Source organism: Corvus moneduloides, chromosome 2 (assembly GCF_009650955.1).
Source record: "Corvus moneduloides isolate bCorMon1 chromosome 2, bCorMon1.pri, whole genome shotgun sequence".
Lineage (NCBI taxonomy): Eukaryota > Metazoa > Chordata > Aves > Passeriformes > Corvidae > Corvus > Corvus moneduloides.
In genome coordinates, this window is record NC_045477.1 from 92,866,473 (window position 1) to 92,888,010 (window position 21,538).

Here is a 21,538-nt window from a genome sequence, read left to right on the forward strand (position 1 = left end):
TTTTCAGACTTGACTACCGTGGTGCACTTTGCTGAAGCCTGACCAAGGAAGTCCAAGGATTCTGTCACTGGTACAGATACCATGGCCAACCTATGGAGCAGAACAGGGTAATGCAAATGCGTTAGCAATTATATGCTCAGCTGATGGCTGCTGGTCTCCAGTGAAGCAGCGGAAACACAGATCTCACTGGGAACCAGTGGCCAAAAGCCAGTAATCAGAAAACCAATTCTCTGACTGACTCTATGTTTGTTTGTATCAGCACCTTGGGACACCACATTCTTGTGCATGCCTTCCTCTCTACCTGTGAAGTAGAAATGATGATTGTGACAGTTACCTTGTTGGCAAAGCACGTTGGAAATCTGTGGCTGTCACCAGTCTGAGTCTTGCACAGGCTAGAAAGCTACTCCTTTCTTCAGGTTTCAGTGCTGACTACCGTTTCAGCTACACACAGATTTATTAATAAGCAGTCTCCAGCTGTGGAACCAATTCCTGCCAGATTATCAGGCTCAATTTAGGAACTTTAACCTTTCAAGTATGTTGTTACTGACATGTATAATAATTAATCCAGTACAAAAGAGACCAATTTTCCAAATTAAGCACAGTCAATAAGCTTTGTTGTCAGTAATCAGGCCTGAAAGTGTCTGATGAAGTTGAAGAATGTGTTGCATAGGCAACTGTACTGTTGGATTATATAGTTGCTACTTCAGGCCAACAGGATTCTTGCTACTAATAATGCTAAATTGTAGTGGAGTTTAGCATTTCAAATAGGCAGCAAAATTGATGTGTGAGTCTAGGTTCTTTTTAATACTAGAGAATTTTTACATTGCCAAAGAGATGTAAAGGATAAGTGAGCTGGTGAAAAGTCACCCTGCTCTCTCTGGGATATTCTAGAGTGTTTTTCCCAGATATATGATGCTAAAGCCAATGGAAGTGATGTACCCATTTTTTCTGTAAAGACATGGGCCTAAATGTAAAAAATTGATCTTTATAACATGTTTAATGTTTATGCCACTAAAAAAAGGGGTGTATGTCCTAATAACTCTTGTATATCTTTATTCCGGGTTTGACATTTCTCCTGGAACAGTCTTACAAAAGATCCACATTTGCAGGTTGGCCACTCAGGGAAGACCAGGTATAGCTCATACAAGCATTTTAAGAAGTTATCTGTCAGTGGCAGGCTGTCATGACTGCCCTTGGTATAAGTTAATTCTAAATAGCATTTAAGCATACCAAAATGTTTAAATGAGCCTCTGTCTTGGACAAGGTAAGCAATCATCCATAGTGCAGTTTGCATTTGAGCACATCCAGCCTAATCACACTGAAAGAACCTTTATTTTCCTTGACCTTCCAAGCTCATCCTATTCAGCAGAAGCCTGGGCTTGCCCATATTGTTAAACTTATGCTATGTTTATTTTTTGCTCTTTGCAGTTATTTCAGGTTTAAATCCAATGCCAATTACTAGGATTAGTCTTGGTAGCCCTTTTGAGTCAGGCTTTGTTTCCATAAGAGCTGACCTTAAGACAAGTCACCTGCTCAGCATCAAGTACTTGCGAAGATTTAAATCTTATTTAAATCAGTAGGAAGACGTGCTTTTCCTAGTGCACTGCCATTATTAGTGAAATCATCTATTTGTTTCATGACTGCATTTCTGAAGCATGACTGATCACCAAAGGAGATGTCTTGGGTACAAGTACCTTGATTTGCAGATCAGACATGGCACCTTTGGTATGTAACACATTTATTAGAGTGTGATCTTCGTCACCAGATTCTGTCTCTTTCTGGAACTTAAGGGAACTTATTTAAATGTGGTTTGTGTTGATACAAGATACAACATATAATATACTTTGTGGCCTCTACATTATTAAGAGACACTGTAGAAATAAAAAAAAAAAGGCAGGCCAAAGAATGCAGGGAGATACAGCCTCACACAGATGCAGGATTTACTAATATGGCATAAATATCATACATAAAGTAGCATGTGTTTCCTGGATTTTTTAAAATATAAAATAACTTTGACAAAGAATAAAGTGCATGTCAAAAACAGCTCTTTCATAGGAAAGATTGAGGTGTGTGGAGGGACTGGGGGGACTTAGGGCTGATATCTGTAGCAAAAACATACTGCCTGTAGTAGGAGTATAATCAAATCCATAAGCAGCAAATGAGATGTGTTCATTTGAAGATTAAGTTAACTTTTTATTTTGGGTTAGAGGCAAGTTTTACCTTGATGACGAGTGCCTTGGAATTCTTAAATCTTTGCATATCATTACACAATTTGATTGCCCTTTGAGAAGGAGACAAAAAGTTTAGATTGAGGTAAGTAGGTCATTAGCTGAACCATCTAATTTATCTTATATTCTTCAGACATTTAGTCTGAGCTGGTAGTTTGAAAAGGGAAAACAGCTTTGTGAAGTTTATTAATAGCAAAGAACGAAACATGCTGCTAGATGCTGGACTAGAGTAGCTAAGAACTACATTTAATTATCAAACCAATTTCAATTAAAATTGAACCTAATAATTCAAAATTAATTATATAGGTCATAAAATGAGTGCAGCCAATCAGCAAACTATCATGTCAATGTAGCAAGGTAAGTCAATTCTTTAAATAAAAATCAGAAATAACAATTGAATTTTAAGTCCCAGTTATGGGTGTTTCCCAAAGTAGAGAAATTAAGACAATTGACTGAACCACTTAGTGTTCAAAACAAGTTAGTGTATTGCAAAGCGACCTGCTACCTTCTTTTAACCCTCCGCTCTCCCCACAGCTCAAATCAGACAGCTGGATTCACCAACTTTCATTTTGCTCTATGGCTGGCAGAGTCAAACTGGCAAGCAGCTGAGTCTTAAATTCACCTGTTGCATTCCCCAAGGGACAAGTTATTTCCAGGCTACTCCCAGGTGACAAAGTTGCTGTGACCCTGCAGGTATGGCGCTCACGGTTGCATCTGTGACTTAGGCTCCAGTGAGGACAAACTGCAGGTGCCCGTGCACCTGCCAGTGCTGTGCCTTACCTCAAGAGGAGCTGCAAGATTGGCATTGCACAAATAAAGAGCACCAGAGCTGCTCTAGGCTCAGTAAGAAGTAAGGCAGATTTCAGGTGGAGGTTTTTTTTGTCACTGCATTTCAAAAAGGATTATTGAGTGGAGGCAGCTGTGCTGCTCTGAACCAATACTTCTCTTTACCAGTGTTTGAGATTACACTCTAAAATATTGGAAAAAACACCTAAGGACAGCATGCTAAGCAGAAGACACAATTCCTGACATATCTGATACCAGTAGTACTGCTGTAGCAAGGGTTGGGAGAGCTGTTGTCTTCTGCTTGATTATCTCCACATGAGAAAACTGACCAGTTTTGGGGTAAGCAGAAACACCTGAAGGAGGCTGAGGGGTGACTTGGGTCATGGGGGGATGAGATTAAAAAAGAAAAGAGGGGGCAGGCAGAGAACCTGGGTCCCATTTGCTAATGAATGTATGTAGGATTAGAATATTTTACGTTAAGTGGAACAGCCTTCACAGGGACACTGAGTGCTTCAAATAATTTATAACTTGCTGTTTAGGGCTGGCTCTTGGGAGGTGGCAGATGTGGTATCTATCAGGAGGAATTTGAACATTTGTTTCCCATATCCTTATAGTTGAATAATTAATTAGGAATCACACCACTCTTGTGAAGGCAAGAAAAAAATGTTTGTGCCAGAAATTCAAGGAAATGTAAGTCTAAAAGAGTTATCCTAAAATGACAGGCATTGTGCTACAATCCAGACTTGGGAGGGCAAGTGGGTGAGAGGTGGGACTTCACCTCTGTTGGCACATCCTCCTGACCAAGGCACTGCAAATGCAGACTGTGCTCTGGCCACAGGGAGTGACTCCCCAGGGAGGGCCCACGTCCTCCTGCACAGTGTGGCCCCTGTGCCATACCTCAGAGTGTGGTCCTCTGGGGGCATGGTCCTCATCCAATAATAATTTTGGAGTTATTTATATGTGACTGTTTCCAATGGAAATTAAGAACCCATCATTTTACAAAATCTGATGCCTACTCCATAGTTTCCTTGACTCTTTAAAACAAACAAAAAACAACAAAAAAAATCCCCTCACCCCCCAAAAGAAGAGAAACACAAATTCTTTGTGTTTTTAGGGGATTTTTTTGCTGCCTTCCTGAATATGAGCTGTTAACTATGTTACCATATGTCCTTAACTTACCATGCATGTTCACATGCTACAATATAAAAAAACAAAAAAAGGGACAAGGAATTTCCCCAGTCACCACATAGACAGAAATAGGGATGGTAGGAAAAATTAAGAGGAAGTAGTTGGATTGTTTTGAAGAACAGGCCTTTGGAGTTGTAACACTGAGGTGAGATGAATTCTTCAGTCACTGAAACTTACGTTGAAGTTTCTTGCCCTTGAAAAACAGAGACATCAAGATCTAGCTTTACCTTGATTCTCTGTGGCAAATTTTATTTCCTTCAACTCAATGTTTCTGAAGATATTAGAGCACAGCCCGTCTTGGGCTGCAACAATAAAATCTTGTTCTCACTAAGGTGAGAACACATAGGAGATTGTCTATTTGAAAATGCCCACTTCTAAAATAGGTGTAATTTAACCAGTTATGGCAACCACCACCAAAAAGATCCCTGAAAATATGACGGGTAGGGTAAATATGGCAAGTTTTAGTGACACTGCTTTCAGCCTCACTACAAGGAAAAGGCTTGAGAATATAAGATGATTTCAACATTTAATGTAAAGCTTTGAGATCTCCCGAAGTATAACTGATGGTCACCAACTAGCCTCTCAATTTATTCAGTTCACCCAAAGAGCAGTTGATGTTTTGGAATTGTGACCGCCAGCCATGCATCAAACCTTATGTCAGGACCAGCCATGATAGATCAACCATGAAAAGCATTAGATTTTATCTCCAGAATTTATTCACCTAAAAAGAGGGAGAATGATTTTACATCTTCTTTCTATGCATTCAACTTAAATGAAAGAAGGTTAACAAGATGAAATTCATATTCACAGATGATCTCTGAAAAGTATTATAAGATACTCAGTTACAAAGCATAGTTAAATGAATAAGTCACCTGTTGCTATTGCAATTGGTATTTGATAAAAGGCAATATTGAAGGTGCCAGCTTTATACTTCTAGAAAAGAAAAGTCATTGTTTAATGCTTTATATCCATCACTGTAGTGTTTATGAAAGTATCATTATGTGTTTTTTCAAGTGATGTTGCTCTAAATTGCAAAATCTACATCTGAGCTCAAAATAATGAAACGAAATAAAAAAAGAGTAAGCCAAGCCAAGATGTTGTTTTCAAGTATGAACCAAGTGTTATGATTAAAAGTACATTTTTTTAGTGGTTCAAGATACCATCTTGTAGCACAGATCCTACAGACTCTTTCTCAGCTCTTTTAAAAATATTGTGGGTAGCCTATATCAGCTGTATTAAGCATTCCTCTCTTACCATATTGCAGCATAAATTCTTACTAAATACAATCTTTTTTGACCATTTGGAGCCAAACCTTTCCCTTTCTTAGGCTGTCAGCTCTTGCTGTCAGGCACTAGATCCTCTGTTCACCTTCAGGCTCTGCTCACAATAATCTTTGAGAATTACAACTATTTCTTTTTTAGTATAAGGAACACCCCAGCCCTGCATTTGGAAGCATCACACCACTTAGGCAGGCATATTTCCACAGCAACACTGTCTTTCTTTTAAGTTGTATCCCCAGAAAAGAAGGAGGCTGCCATCCATCCATCCATCCATCCACTTACCAATTCCCTCTAGAGATTTTGTCCTTTTATATTTTGCATCATTTAACTAGTGGGCTTTCCTGGTTTGAAAAAAACCCTACCAGAGCAGTTAGCATGTACTTTGCTGCGACATCCTTATTCCCTAATTTACACATCTTTGTTGAGCACTCACTTCATTAAGGAAACTGTGTCACTAAGCAGTGACTCATTGATCCAGCCGCTGCAAAGAGGGCAGATTATTTTCTCCTTCAGGAACGATAAACAACAGCAACACACTGAGCCTCATTCTCTTGGGTAACTCGTGGTGCCACATTGTGTCTTGCTCTGTTGTTGTCTAAATGCGCTCCTGTTACAGAAGTTCACAGAATTCACAGAATGTCTGGGTTGGAAGAGACCTTCAAGATGATTGAGTCCAACCCATGCCCTAGCACCTCAACTAGATCATGGCATCGAGTGCCATATCCAGTCTTTTTTTAAACACATCCAGGGATGGGTCATATCAGCTTCTGCTGTTCTCTTGATATTGCTGGAGTTAGAACAGGAAAATTAATTTTGGCTATGTTTTCTCCAAACAGAAGGCAGGGAGCCCTGCTTGATTTTTCCTTTTTTTTTTTTTTAATTATCACACTGTAGTCATTATTGATGCCATGATGATTTTTTGCCTTTTCTTTTATACCCCTTTTATATACCTTTTTATAGCTTTTTGTATTCTTAGTGTTTTTTAGCCTACATTCTTAGACTTATTTTGTTAAGCTAGGAGACCAAACATCTTAGAAGCCTCATAGTTAAAGATCAAAAAGCCCCAGACACCAAGGTCCTCTCCAGAACACATTTTTTAAACTAAGGTAGAACCATCCAGGGGAAGGTTCCTTGAGGAGAAGGGCTCACTTGAGCCTCTCATTGGGGAATCTTTGATAGATATGCTAATTAGTAAAACCTATAATGTTATACCTGATCTATCGGGTGTGGGCATTGCAGTGTGCGTTTCAACACATTCCACCTGGATGTGGTGCACCTAAGGATCCTTAAAATAAATACTGAAGTAAAACCCCTTTTTCCCTTCTAACCATGTTTGATTCTTAATTTTAAGACCAAGAAAAGGCATCATTATGAGGTTATCCTTAAGCCATTGCACACAGATTTCATCTTATCCAACTCCTTCACACAGGAAAAATCTCTTTTCTTCACTAGCATTTTACAACTGGATAAGTGAAGCATGTTATTGATTCCATGGCAAAAATAACACTGCTTTAAAACAATGCTTGATAATGGTAGTTTGATATAGAAGTTACCTCAAGACTGCCTTTCAGAGTTGCAGGCAGACCAGGAACTGCAGCAGCATCACTGTTTTATGCCAAAAACTCTGCAAATTGCTAGAACCTGCCAGGCTACGCTCTGAAGTGAATGTGTATTTCTTTTAATGTAAAACCAACAGAAATTGGATACACAAATATGTTTCTCATGTAGAACAGAGGACATTTAAAAATATTTTTCAAATGATAGCTTGGGTTTTGGAAATATATCCAATACACTCTCTAGAAATTGTTTCTGTAACTTTATTATGCCTCATGAAGCTTTATCAAGGTCTTTATTGGCTTCTTTAATGTTGTACTCATTTATCTTACTGTATTTCATCATAGATGAATTGATTTTGACTTTACATCATTCTTCACTATCCCATTAAACACTATCTTCTTCAGACACTCTGTTGCCAGCTGGGAATATGTTAACTCTGTCAACAGAAAGAAAAAGAAAATTGAAATTGTATGCAGTTAATTCTCCTGTCTCAGGACTATTCATCCAGCTAAATAAACATTACATGATCTCCAGTTTCATGTGACTTCATGATAAGCACATACCTCTGGCCATCATAAATCTCTGAGGTTTGCAGTGATAAAATAGACAGGATTTGCCAGTTAGTGCACTGTATCTTTTTATATTAACAAATTATGAGATGTGGTCCCAATGTGTCATCTCTGCTAAACCTCTCCTCAGTGACATGTACTTAGAAGAAAGGTACCTGATATAACCATTGATGTGGCTGCCTGTTTTGGCTTTTCCTTCATCTTTAACAATTAAGTCTTTCCAGGTAAAACCCTAAGCTCTCTGCTCACTTTTAAGTGGGGTGCCTTACAGCAAATTATACTGCAGAGAAAAGTCTGTCTTCTCCACTTACATGCTACAGAGGCTCCAGCCTCCACATTTTTCTGTAGTAGGGCTGAGACAGGCAGGGACTGCATTTGACAAAACATGAGGGATAGAGTAGTCCTCTGCTGAGTCAGAAAGTAGTTTTCCCTGTGGATAAGCTCTCCGCTCTGTTCTTTGGTCATTATTTCCTTCAAATTCTCTCAAATTTTTCCCCTTCTTCTTTGGCTTTGGAGTAATTCCTTCTTTATCTTGGAGCCTTCAGAGCCAGCAGATAGTGCAGCAGTTGCCATTTAGGACAGACGATGCATTGTCAAGATGTGTTGTTATGAAGGGGAAAAGCAAGCTGGCCTTACTGCATTTTGTGCACGATGTTGCTAGCATTGAGGGACATTCAGGTGCATAATTATCCCAGGGAAAAACTGCTCATAGCTTAAACCAACTCAAGACTGAAGTAGTTTATTGAATTATTAACAGCACATAATTGGTCAGCAACTGGTGAAAAATATATTCAAGAGCTATACCAGGAGATAAATCTCAACATTAGACACTCACAAACTGTTACTGAACTGGAAATTTTTAAACACCCTTGTATAACTAATCTCCAAATGCTCAAATTCTGCACAGGGAGGGACAAATGCCCACCGCTGTCTCCAGGGTAATGGGCTCCACTCCTGCCTACTTCTCCTTTGGGGGATGTGTGTGCTCTGGCTGTGTGTGATCCCCCACTGCTCCCAACACTCCCTGAACCCTCATGCCACCAAGTGAGACCTGTTGGGCCACAGGTGCACGATCTGCACTACATCCACTGGGTCATCCCTACTGGGTGCCAGCTGTGTCCCCCAATCCACATGGGTGCTGCAGTGCCAGTGCTGAGCAAGGCCCCCGTCACTGTCAAACCCTGCTCTGTTACCATCACCAGGGCACTACCCTCTGTTGGAAATTTTGGTCCATCTTTTGCACATCTTTTGAAGCTCAGTCTATTTCAACAGACTCCAATATCCTGGTTCCTGTTAAACCCTGGTGATGGTCTTCATCTATAAGCAGCACCTGTTTGGGCAAGCATCTTCTCAGTTTCTGGTGTTCCACTCGTGCTTGTTGACAATCAGCTTCCTGTCTTACTAAGCTATTTTGTGAAGGGTGGTCCACAAAAGCATTCCCCCCCCCCCCCCAATATTTTGCTGTAAAGAAATACTTACTAAGAAGAGAAAGTAAATACAGATGGAGGATAGGAACTCCCAAAACGTCTGTATTCCTGCCACCACACTATCATTCTCCCTCATTTGTCTTGTCTAGCTGGTGCATCATATTATGGGAGGTCTTTTTCTATGCATTTCTGTCTAATGGTGTGTCTAGATCTTGGACTGGAACTTTAGCCCCCGTTGGGCCTGGAAAGGGCTGAGCAACACAGTTCCCAGAGCAGAGATCAAGTGAGCAGAAGGGCTCATTCATGGAGTCCTTCCCCAGGCAGGGAGAGCTTTCTTAATTCAAGGTTTGGCCTACATGGAGCAACTAAAATCAAGAAGATAATGTGTAAATTGGGTGTTAATGGATACAAATTAATTCTGTATCTATAATAAATACCACCATGCTTCTGCAAACAGACCTTTGGGAAAGGATAACAAAAAATCTCATTCAAATTTATTGGAGAAGGAGATTAAAAGCTTTTAAAAGACATTCAACTGTAAAATGGTTTCTTCAAAGGAAAACCTGCCTTTTGTTTGCCTGTGATTCTTCTGGACAGCTGCTTGCAGGCAGACCAGGCAGATCTTTTGCCATAGAGGAAAGATGTATGTGTTCTGGGCACAAAGGGCTTTAGGACTCAGGTGGGGAGAGAAACAGCTTCTGAGGATGAGACGCAATTCTCAATAGAGGCTATGGACAACACATCACTACTGACAGACAGGTTTGGACCCTAATCTAAGCAGTAGGATTAGTATTAGTGGTTCTTTGTTTATTGTTGGTTTACAGTCTGGTCTGACTGCTAGACCCAGAAGTGCATTTCCATGAAACTTGCAATTCCAATATTTTGAGGCCAATAAAATCCTCTAACAACTGAAAAGTTTTGCTTTTTGATATAGTAGAGCTTTTGTGGAGTGATATAATCTAATGAGATTTAAAAAATACTGAGGCCAATGAGTGTCAAGGCATAACCGTTTTGGCCAAAGGACAGCATAAAAATTAGCTTAAGTTTTACATCTTAAGTCAGAAGGCATACAACAGTTCATACAAATGACATTTAATGTGTAAAAGAAGCAATCACTTCATTTTCAATACCAGCAATACTCTGTAAAGATATAGCTGACTTGAAAGAGAATGAGAAAAATGAATTGCTTTCATATTAAGTAAGTCAAGTTACTTAAGAAAAACACAGGTATTTTCAGCAATAAGTGTAAGTGACAGTGTTTGAGTACTTACTCATTTTGAATGGCCCTCAACTCAGATGTCTGACAGGATTAACTGTTGATAAGTATGGCTAAGGGAGCAGAGCTTTGGGTTAAACTCTTTGCTCCTCATTCAATAACTGACATGTAAGTTGGAGTGTCCAGAGGCTTGAGCTCCAGTTATTTAAGCACTCAGCTTCCCAGATGGGTTGGTTTTTGTGTATCATGTTAAAGTCAGGCAGATGATGGGTCATATCACTAGTACAGGGTGGATGGGTCATATGATACTGAAATAGAGTAACACAGTCTGGTGATTTCTTCTCTCTGGCTGGTGGGTTTAGAGTGAGTGATCTTTGAGGAAACATAGTCAGGTAGTAAAAATGGTCTGGGACTGGCTCTCCCTGTAGTCAGTTCTTGGTGAGACAAACATTTATTTTCAGCTACTCTCTTCTCATATAGTAATGGATATGTAGGATTTGGGTATTTGCCAGAAATCTGAGATGAATGATACATATGTTCAGTCCTTTACTCTAGTAATCAGTGTAAGGTGTCCATAGACTGTGGTGATCCCTCTATAAACACAAAATTATGATTTACATATAGCTATACTCAAAGAAAATTAAAGATACAAATGAAGTCATTTAGATTTAGGAGGCATGGATGAATCAGTGTCAGCATTATAATTCAACTATTAAAATCAAATTTGTTCAGCTGGTGCTGTGAAGTATGTGTCAGCCACTCCAGCATTTGACTCAGAGGCCACCTGGAAATTTATGGCAGGGCTAAGATGCCAGGAATTAATCATTCTGGACAAATCCTTGATGAAAGCTCAATTGCAGATATTGATTGAGTTATCCCACCAGTTGCCTGAGCAGAAGAGCATACTGCTTCCCTGTCCAGCTGGGGCAACACCAAATAAAATTAAGCCAAGTCAGAGCTCCAGGTTAAAGATCTTTTCAAATGTCTCAAAATCTAGAAATTATACTGATCCTTTATCCCACTGTAGCCAAATACTTCCCATTGCTACAGCACTCTTTCCATACGGCACAACATGATAGGTACAAATTGCTCCATTTCAGAGGAGCTGAATGTAGCAGACATAAAATCACATTTCTCCAAAAATTAGCCAAGAAACTATCCAAAAGAATGCAAATATTTAGATTCCTGGTCTAGTTTCCTAACCTCACCACTAGCATCTGTCCTCCATTTTGATGCTCTTGGTTAGTTCTTGTCTTTGAACTCCTGCCCTGTGGGACATGCTTTTAACTGATCCCCTTGAAACATTTACTTGCTGGCCTACTCAACTTTAAGACCACGGCTTTATAGCTGTAAGGTATAGCAACCCAACCACAAGCAGAAGCATAAGACTGACTATTGTGTACTTACTTGACATTCTGACAACCAAATCAGCACCTATAGCAGATACCAGTTTTACAAAAGTGTGATATGTGCTAGTAAAGCAAAGTTGGGGCACACAGCTCTGAGTGCCCAGTGGAGCCCATGTGAAAACAAAAATGAAACAAGCTCCCACTGTTTGGACCACTTGTTTGTGCTGGAAAGGTAAACAAATGTTAACTAAAACCACATCAAACACAGCCTTGTATTCAACGTAAGTAGGCACTGTTATATGTAATAGGAACAGTGGGAGATGTCTGCAGGCTCTGTGACAGGTTTGCCTCATAAATCCTCTCCATTTTCTGCAGCTTTCCTCATCTTTCCAAACAGGTCGTGGCTGAGGTATTGAAAGCCCTCAGAGCAGGATAAGGCTTTGTAGGAAGTGCTGCTGAGCTGCGGAGGGGGAGAGGCATGAGCAAGCAGAAGCAGCCGGTTGGGACGCACTCGGGAACTGCTCGATGGTGACATTTTGCAGACTCTGTCCTTGCTGTCTGCAATAACTACTGATTTCATTGCAGAAATCACTTACAAAAAGGAAACCAGCCCTTCATCTGTTTTGCCCATTGACACCAAATTTTCTTCTTATTCATTTATCAATCACAGCATGTTTTAGTCTAAAATTATGGGTGATATTGCTGTTGCTAAATATATGCCAAGCCTCCTTACTCACAATAAAAAAAAAATCCTCTTGTTTCTCATCAACTCCCTACTAAAGCTTCATTTTAAACTCACTTGTGAATCACTGTGGGCACTGAAAGTCACCCTAATTTTCTCTCTTTGTGCAGAGAGCCCAGGAACTTAAAGCAGTAATTTTATTTATCCAGTAAAAGTGTGGCTCATTAATGTGGCTTGGTGTTGATATATCCATTGGCAGAGCTGCACCTTAGCTAACACCTTTGAAATGAAACATCCAGCAACAAAGAAAGTTCTGATTTTAGGAAGCTGAGTGTGTTCATTATAAAACACCCTCATGTATTTGAAATTTTAGTTCTCAACACTTTCCCCATTCTTCTCTCATACTGCACAGCTGTGATAAAATACTATTTTCAGCTAGGAGATAAGTTGTGATTTTTTTTAGTGGAGTTTGAATGAGTAAATTTTTATCTCATCTCTAAGTATTACGCCTCACTTGATGCAAATGAATAGCTCCATAGGCTTCACTGTAGGCAAAATTTGCTGAAAGAAGACACAGAGTACACTTAGGGCACTCCATGGTAAAGGGTGAAATAAAGCAGCAGATGGTTTATTGTGCATGAGAAGGAGGAAGGAAAGGTTCAGGTAGCATCCAGTATTTTATGAAAGGTAGAAGTAGATTTTACTCACCCAGCATGATCACATGCCACTTTTCCTATGCTGTTACAAAAAAAATCCCACTCCTAAACTCAGATGTGTTGAAAGAGGCTACTATATAGCAGGCTGTGTGAGAAAGAAGTGGGAATTTAGGCAGGTAATGGGTGACCTGAGGAAGAAGGCAGAAGACTGTGCTTTTCTACTCAGATAGGGAAAGCCAGAGAACCACATCCCATTACAGTGAACTATCACTAGCAATCTGGTAATAATTTATAAGTATTCTTTTGTAAAAAGATAGCAAGTTATTAGGATTTAAAAGGGTTGGTATCTCATATGTTAACATTAAAAAAATAATAACAAATAGTGAATCTTTAATGGCTCTCCAAAATCCCGTGAGTCTGCAGCATGGGAGTGATTTGGATGCAAGATCTGTGATAAGCATGGCAAGAGAAAAACTGTTGGTGAAAAATAATTTTAAGTTTGGTTAAAGTGTTGAAAGACAGAAAGAAGATAGTTAATATGAAAATGTGTAATCCTTCAGAGTATCTTTACCTTCTCTCATTTTACTGTCTGCCTGTGATGAGCCCAGCTCACACTTAGTGGGGCTCTGCTTTCACATTTCTGTGACTACACTGGCTTAAATAAATTACACCAAACACAAACCTGCTTCTTGCTGCTATCAAAAATTAAACACCATCCTCCTTTTATGAGCGAATTTAACAAACACAGACAGTCCTTTCACTCCAGGATTTCATGGGCTTGGGTAGAAAGCAGGACCACTGCAAATAGGAGCTATGGGCTTCCTGGAACCCTGCATCTTCTTGTTAATGAAAGCCTGGGAGGATTTGCTGTGAGAAACTATCATCACAAAACTTGATGCAATCTGCTTTAGCTCCCACTAATTATACAGTCAGAGGGACTAATCTCTTTGAATTCTATCCTGTCTTGAAACTCCCATTTCCACTTAAGACAGTGTGAATCTGACAGCTGAGTGTCTACTCCAGCAATGTCTGACCTCTCCTGACATCTCCCTACTCAGATTATTGCCCCCAAAAGGCTGTGATGAGGCGAAGACAGCTGTATCTCCCAGGGGAAGGAACAAAGGGTGAACTAACACTGTTGGGGTCACTCGGCTGCTCCAGTGCCTCTTTACATGTTCAGGACACACAGCTGTGTAGCTGACAAAGTCGATGAAGTCTGGCTCCCTTTTTCTTGGTGAGAAAGCAGGTGTGTCTCCTCCCTGACTGTTCTGAGATGCTCCCACTAGGAACAGTCCTACCGTCATCCTTTTAGTGTGCAGCACAGCCATTGAGGGACATTATGAGATGAGGTGGGATGCTGTGAAAATAATAGCTTCTGCAGCTCTTTATGTCTCATATCCCACACTGGAGCCGTTGCCTCCCAAGCATGTCTAGTACATAGAATCATAGAATAGTTAGGGTTGGAAGGGATCTTAGAGATCATGTAGTTCCAACCCCGCTATGTTAGAAGTTGGACAACTGAATATGTATTTGCTTCAGCAGGCCCAAAGTCTATTAAAAAAAGAGTTTGGGAGGGCTCTGCCCTTCTCAGTCTGTGATCTGATTAGAAAGCATTGCCCTTACAACTTGCACAGAGAAAACCAGGAAGAGTTTTCCATAGTCAAACACAATGATTAAATCAGGAAGAAAGGAGATTCACTTTCTGTCGAGAGCAGATCTGTATCTCTTCTACAGCCATACCCACTGCGAAATGAACAAAGAGGTGGATGGCCTTCCTTATTTCACGTGAAGGTAAATGTAGTAAAATGGGCCAGGACTTGTTCAATATGAAAGTTCACATCCTTTCTAATTAGAAGGCAAACTTTATTTCCCAAACTGCCATGAGGAGAAATAATTTCCAAACACTCAGCAAGCCCTACTACAAAACAGAATTTTCTGTTGCTCCGTCATGTGACCATGCACAGCATCTTCTTTTCATCTCTCACTCTTTCCTCTCAGTCACCTCTTGTAGAAAAGCAGCTTTGACGGAGAGTTCTCGGGGCTGGAGAACGGGGTCCCTACGGCTGGGGTGGGGGTTTCTCGTCACGGCGTGCCGAGCCGCGGGGCGGTGGGGGCGGCAGTGCTTGTCCGGCAGCGGGAGCGACACCGGGAGCGACAGTGGGAGCGCTGCTTGGGACCGCCCCGGCGCCCATTGGCTCGGCGGCTCCATATGGGGCTCGGCGCGGCCCCATAAAGGAGCCGTCCGCTCGCCCATCCGTCCATCCCCGGCCCGCCATGCCCTCGGCGCCGCCTGCCCTGCCCTGGCTCCTGGCCGCCTGCTGCCTCTGCGCCCTCCCGCGCGGCTCAGGTACGTCCCGGCACCGGCGTCAGGGGAACGCGGGAGAACCCGCGGAAAGGGTCGGCTCCTCTCGAGAGAGGAGCGCCGTCGGGGCTGGGCTCCGCGGCATCCCAACGCACCCGTGTCCCGTCCCGCAGGGTTCCCGCAGCCTTTCTCGCGCTACCGGGACGGTGTGGAGCTGCCCCAAAACCAGGTACGTCTGTCATTGTCGTCTGACAGCGATGCGCGGTGGAGAGGTAGGGTAGAGACGAGGAAGGTGGAAAACGACACTCGTCTTTGGCAGGGAAAAGAGGTAGGAAATCGGCAACGGAGTGGCAATGCCTTATTAAAAACCCTGGGGGAGATGGTAAAGAGAGGAGGGAGGCTGGCGCCCTGTGCCCTCCGCAGCGGCAGGTGGAACAGGTGTGGGCAGGGGTGTGGTGTGCAGCCGGGTGCAGAATAGGACACCTGGGTCAGCAAAAGCTGGACAGGCTAATAACGAGCCAGTCCCGACTTCCCGAGTGAAAACACAGGTCCGAAGGTATGATAGACTCACTGTTAATGTCTATTCTTTACTTTTTAAAGCAACTGGCACTGTGTTTCAGTCAATGGATGGAAATGTCGGATCAGCCTCAGGTAATTTGACTCTGGTAGTGTGTTTGATCTGCTGAGACTCTCTCCTCCAGACATACTAATTGTCCTGTATAACCCGGAGCATCGATGCCTGCAGGTGGCACAGCCTCTGCCAGAGAGCCAGCAGCTCTGGAGAGCAGAGCTGGTTTGTTGGTGTATGTGCTCTCCTCCCAGTGAAGCTAATGCGGACCTAAAGGAAAGCACGGGTTTGTTTTTCCTTTCTTGCCATGCCAGTAGTAGCTAACACTGAAGCAAGAAGTGACGGACAGTTCTGCAGGAGTTAAAGGTCCTATGTGGTCCTGGCTCGGTGCTTGGTGGGTGGATGGGTTTTTTCTGGGGTGCTCAGAGGAGAGGGGAGCAAGGGGAAGTTTTCACAGATCACTTCTGCTGGCCCAGAGCTTACAAACACTTTAGAAGAAAAAATTAGTATGTGAAAGATCAGCTACACTGCATTTAATATCGAGCCCAAGGGTTATTTTCAAAGTGGGGAGAAAAATATTTGCAGGATCAGGAAGTATTTGGAAATTTTTAACATTTTGTGCTGATTTTTTTCTGTCTGAAATCTTACAGTTTTGTGAACCAAGACTTGTAGAAAACTGTTCCCAGAGCCTGTTTTTGAGGTGTCTTACACCTCACTTCCTGTAGTTCTTACCTAATGTGATTGCATGCATAAGCAAATCCCTGTCCTGTGGCAATGACTATGGGACAGTAATTTCAGTATTCATGGTTAATGATTATAGCATTGATTGACTGAAATGCTTGTAGGTGAAAATGAGCACAGATTAAACATGCCACAAACCAAAGCTATCCCTAGAACAATTAGCATAGAAAAATGTATTTTAAATGTGAGGTTGATTTAGATCTCTTTATAGCACCAGACTGTATTGACAACTGTTGTATTCTGCGTATTCTCCTCAAACAAGAGACTAATTTTTCAGCTCATAATAGCATCAGTAAGTTTTCCCCTGCTACGAGTGTTTTTAGTGAACTGTGCTCAATCTAAATTGATTCAGGATCAGAATCAAGCCTGTTTTCTATCAAACCATGTACACCACATTCTCCCAGTAAATATGTTAAAGTATTGCTTGTTTTTTCAGATCTCCAGCACTGTTTTGGATCTCTGTTATTCCATATTCAACAGCATGCATAAAAATGAGGTAAGGGGCCATTGTTTCTTTTGTTTCAAAGCACCCCTTTCTTAAACTTAAAAAGCAACCACTCCACGATCAACTTTTTGACATTTCTCTCCAAACAATAATGTAGAATCTAATAGTGTGATGGTTTAAGAGATGTAGGAGAGTATATAAAATATTTTCTTCTTGTTAGTAGTTTGCTTGTAATTCTTAGTTACTTTAAATTATTTATATGAAATTGCTGTTTTTCACCAATTTAGAGCTCAAGAACCAAAACATGCACCTACAGTCAGAGTATTTTAACCTGACCCTCAGTTTTGAATAACACTGGGTTAAATATGCTTAAAAGATACATAACACTGGATCAATAGCATACCTTGTATCATGCTGAACATGGAGGTGTATGAATTGCTTTACTGATTTTAATACTCTATTTGAAATGGTCTTGGGGTTTCTTTGTGTTTCTGACTCAGATTAAAGAGATTAAGTTGAGGAGTTATTGAGTATAGTTCTTTTTTGTTAGTGCAGTCATATAAAGACCCACCTCAGTGTCAGTTCTGCTTTATATCACTATTTTATTATCACCACTTCATTAACAACCTTTTCCAGAAAATTCACTCACCCCCGGGTGTAAGCTAAAAAGCCAGTTTACTTGTGGAGGCTGAGTCCTCTGTTGTTTCAAAACAAGAGTAGATCCTGCAAGACAATAATAGAAAGTATTTTGAAATGCACTTCAATATCTCTTCTTGCCAGTGTCTTTGGCTTATTATAATTCCAAGCATGCTTTCCTGAAGCAGTAATAAAACTCTACAATACTGAAGCTGATAGTATAAAAAAATTCTAGCATTTCAGTCTTGAATGTCTAATAAATGTTTTTGAGTTCACTATTGACTCTTATGCTTCCACGACTTAGCCAATGAGGGAACATCCAGAATCATCTGGTAACTTTGAACAGAGTCCTATTCCTGGTTACTGTTGTAGTAACTAACTTTGCAAAAAATGGTGTCCTCAAGATTAGAAGCTGAATCTCATACAATAGCCTTTCAAAAAATATGAGCTACATGTCTGCAATATGATTTCTAGGTGTGGTCTGAGTAAAGCAGCAGATAAAGTAAATATGTGAAATATGGAAAAAGAACTATGTGAAGTTTTACCCAGCTGATCAAATCTCATATTACATGAAGTTATACTTTCTTAGCCCACAAGGAATCTTGAGAATACACTACAAACATGAGTCTGTACGTAGTGAGTCCAAGGAAAAAGTTATGAAATCCTACTAATGGCAGCTGAACTTAAATTTCTACATTATCCTATATTTCTGTGAATAAAAAAATAATTATTTAGTCAGAGTCAGAGATTCTATAGAGAAGGTAGGTGGGGTTTCAAGAGAATGAATGAGGCCTCAGCACTGTGAAAGGTGAAGTCCATGGCAATTTGGGCTTGAATGGGACTTGAACCCCACCCGGGGAATTTAAAATATTTTGTGAGAGCTAAGACTAACATCATTGTCTAATCTTTGGGTAAACCTTGTAGATGGTGCTTTCAAAGAAAGCAAAAAGAGCTATCTAAACCCATGTACATCACAATCACTTCACTGTGTGTTTGAAATTTCCATCCTAGAGTTGTTTGGAAGCTCAGTTTTTACCATATTTCTTCCACGTAGTAATCTCTCACCTGTTATAAATTAGTTAGGATAGTTGAAACTTCAGGCTAAGTCATGAGTCAATCTCTGTCTTTGCTTGGTATGTAATAATCATATCAGAACAAGGGTAGCATTCATATTGTCTCTGCAGTAGTCTCCTCCTTTGCATACTTTAAAGCACCTTGATTGAGCAGGAGGGCTCCCAAACCATGGCTGCAGGTTCAGGGCTGCGTTACATGTTGAACTTAGTCTGCTCACGTAAAGTCATGGGGAACATTTCTATTCCCTGAAGTAAGGCTGAGTAGAAAAATGAGCAATTTTCTGAAGAATAAAGAGTGCAGGGGAAGGCTTAAACCCAGCAATCTTTCCTGGGTTAAAACCAAGAGCAGTCTGAAAGGTGAAGAGCAGCCACATTTTAACAAGGTAAGAGCTATCAGTACAATTCTAGCCTGAGGAGTGGAGCTCCAGTCTAAGCTCTGCTTCACCCCCCAGAGCATGGCTGCACTTTGCTGTACAGCAAGGGAAGCCTGTTGAATGATGGTAATGAACAGAGTAACATTCCAGGCAAGACTCCACATTAATCTTTACAAAGATCAGTTTGCTGCTGTTCTTACATCAGTCGGTGATAAGTGTAAGGTTCTCTCTCTTCTCACATGGAGTGTACCAACCTCATCAGTAATAGAGGGTCACTGTAACAAACCAAAACATGCCGGCATCTTGATTAACTTACAGTGTCCACTTGCAGGAATCACAGATTGCTTCTGCAAAGTTTACAAAGAAGGTATGTAAATGTGAAGACAAGCAGTGGCAGTAGCAGTGGCTAGGGAAGTATGTCCCTTTCCTTGTTTCTTTTGCTGCTTTTTTAAAGTCACCTTGTTTTTTTTCAGTGGTTGGGAAGTGATCTATGCTGACCCTGCTTATACCCGATGCGTAAAGCTTTCTTTTATATCTCTTCTAAACCCTGTGAATCTTTAATTATGGTAATTTATTATATTTACACTCGACACAATGTTCTTTAGGCATTAATTTTTAATCAGCATCCCAGATGAATGGGCATTGGGGACTATCAACATCTTGTTTGCATGCTGCTGAAAAAGGCCCCAAATTACCGATATTCTGATAGAAAGGTAAAATTTGGCAACGGATCTATGGAACTGAGTTTAAAGTATTTTGTCATTGTTTGTGTTTGATTTTACAGGACAGTCATGGAACTCTGGGGCGGCCTTTCTTCCTTTTCAGGGTATCTGAGTCTCTTCATTTTAAAGATTCTCAATAACGTTGTTATATGTTCACAGATGAGCAGCTGTTTCACAAATTCTTGCTGCAGTTGTTTTGAAGAGAGGCCAAATATCCCTTGCTTGAAAGCTTAGGGAGCCATTTGCTCGAAAAGCTCTGGTTTGACTAAAATATGACAAGATAATGAGATCTGGGGTACTAATGGATTAAACACTTTTTTTTGTTTGAAGATACGCCTCTGCAAATGTTTTATCTTGAGCCAAATCATCCATGTGGCTTGTATCTCTGAGACTGTCAAGGTTCACTGATGCTAAATAAATTAGATCAAACATGTGCCTGAGCTGAGTGTCCACCTGGTTTGAGAGGTCTGGCAGGAAGCGAAGTCGCTGCGTAACGGTGAAAAGCCAAAGCAAAATGATCATCATTTCTGTCATGGTTTTCACCCATGGGCTTGCTGAGCTATGACATGGTCTAATACCCAATGTGCTGGTTTAGACACTCCCTGATTAACACCAAAGTAATTTTTAGGAATATCTTGAACACATTTTAAAAAATTTAAAATATTGTAAAGTAGGTCATGTCAGGTAACCAGAGTCCCAATTCAGCAGTAATTTATGTTTAATTCAAGTTATTTCAAGTGTGTCCATCCAGGTTCTTTCAGTGCTGGTATTTATATGCTCTTTCTTAGGTATGTGCCTATACTACCCCAATGAATTGAGACCCAAACCCTGAATGAGAATAATTAAAGCCAGAATGTTTAGGTTTTTGGGCAGAGGCTGAATGAAAATTCTCATATTCAAAGGCATAACCCACCCTGCATGGGTCCCCTGTAATTTGACATGTTGCTGTAAAGAAAATCTTACTACAGTCTTATACAGTCCTCTGCACAATGGGAATGTATTTTTGGTGTGCTTATAGGTCTGTAATCCATTACTTCTTTACAATCATCTAATTATTATATTTTTCAGCCTCGAAATGGAAGAACTATTGAAGGCAGTGGTAAGTAGGCAGCCAAAAGCATCACGAATTTCTTCTTCCTTTTCACTAATGATGATCCTCATGACGAAAGAAGGTCCTGAGAAGCATTACAAACCTAGTACCAATCTATGAAACACACATTTCATATGGCCACTGAGAGTTGTCTTGACAGAAACATGGGGTTTTTTCATGCTCACAGACTTAAGAGTACACACCCTTGACAAAGGGATGGTTTTCTTCGTCATGTTTCCATACTCTAAAAGAAGGTCAGCAGGGTTACAACATGGTAGAAAGAGAATTGTGTGAGGAGGGAGGATTCATGTTTGAGCAAAAATAACAGATTTGGGTGCTTATCTAAACTTTCAAGCATCTTAATCTTCTGGTATTAGAATCTGAAGCTATTTAACTTCTAACTTTGAGAAGAACCAGATGCACAGAACTCTGAGTACTAAGTCATATTCACATCAACATCTCAACATAAAAGATGATACTGTGTTAATTCATTTCAGAATACCGTGGAATATGAAGTTCATGGATTCATTTACCAACTCGATGACTTGGTTTACATAAAGGAAAGAGACTTCCCATTGCACTGGTTGTCTATTATGTGACGCAGTTGTCTGGAATTTGCTGTTCCATGTAATAAATTTGCAATCAGTAA

The 21,538-nt window shown here is 40.6% G+C and overlaps 1 protein-coding gene across 4 annotated transcripts; it reads left to right on the top strand.

Moving 5' to 3' along the window:
• Positions 1-1,507: 1,507 nt before the first annotated feature.
• Positions 1,508-21,538, top strand: NMS (neuromedin S). Of its 4 annotated transcripts, none has more exons than XM_032100362.1 (8): positions 1,508-1,725; positions 15,414-15,469; positions 15,841-15,891; positions 16,986-17,045; positions 19,409-19,444; positions 19,862-19,903; positions 20,868-20,898; positions 21,387-21,501. In XM_032100362.1, the coding sequence occupies exons 1-8, from the start codon at positions 1,656-1,658 to the stop codon at positions 21,401-21,403; spliced, it is 363 nt and encodes a 120-aa protein (XP_031956253.1). In that variant the 5' UTR covers positions 1,508-1,655; the 3' UTR covers positions 21,404-21,501. The 4 variants fall into 4 exon arrangements, with proteins under 4 accessions (XP_031956253.1, XP_031956254.1, XP_031956252.1 ...); XM_032100361.1 differs by lacking the exon at positions 1,508-1,725 and adding an exon at positions 7,308-15,285; XM_032100363.1 differs by lacking the exon at positions 19,409-19,444 and having other exon boundaries at positions 1,622-1,725; positions 21,387-21,538.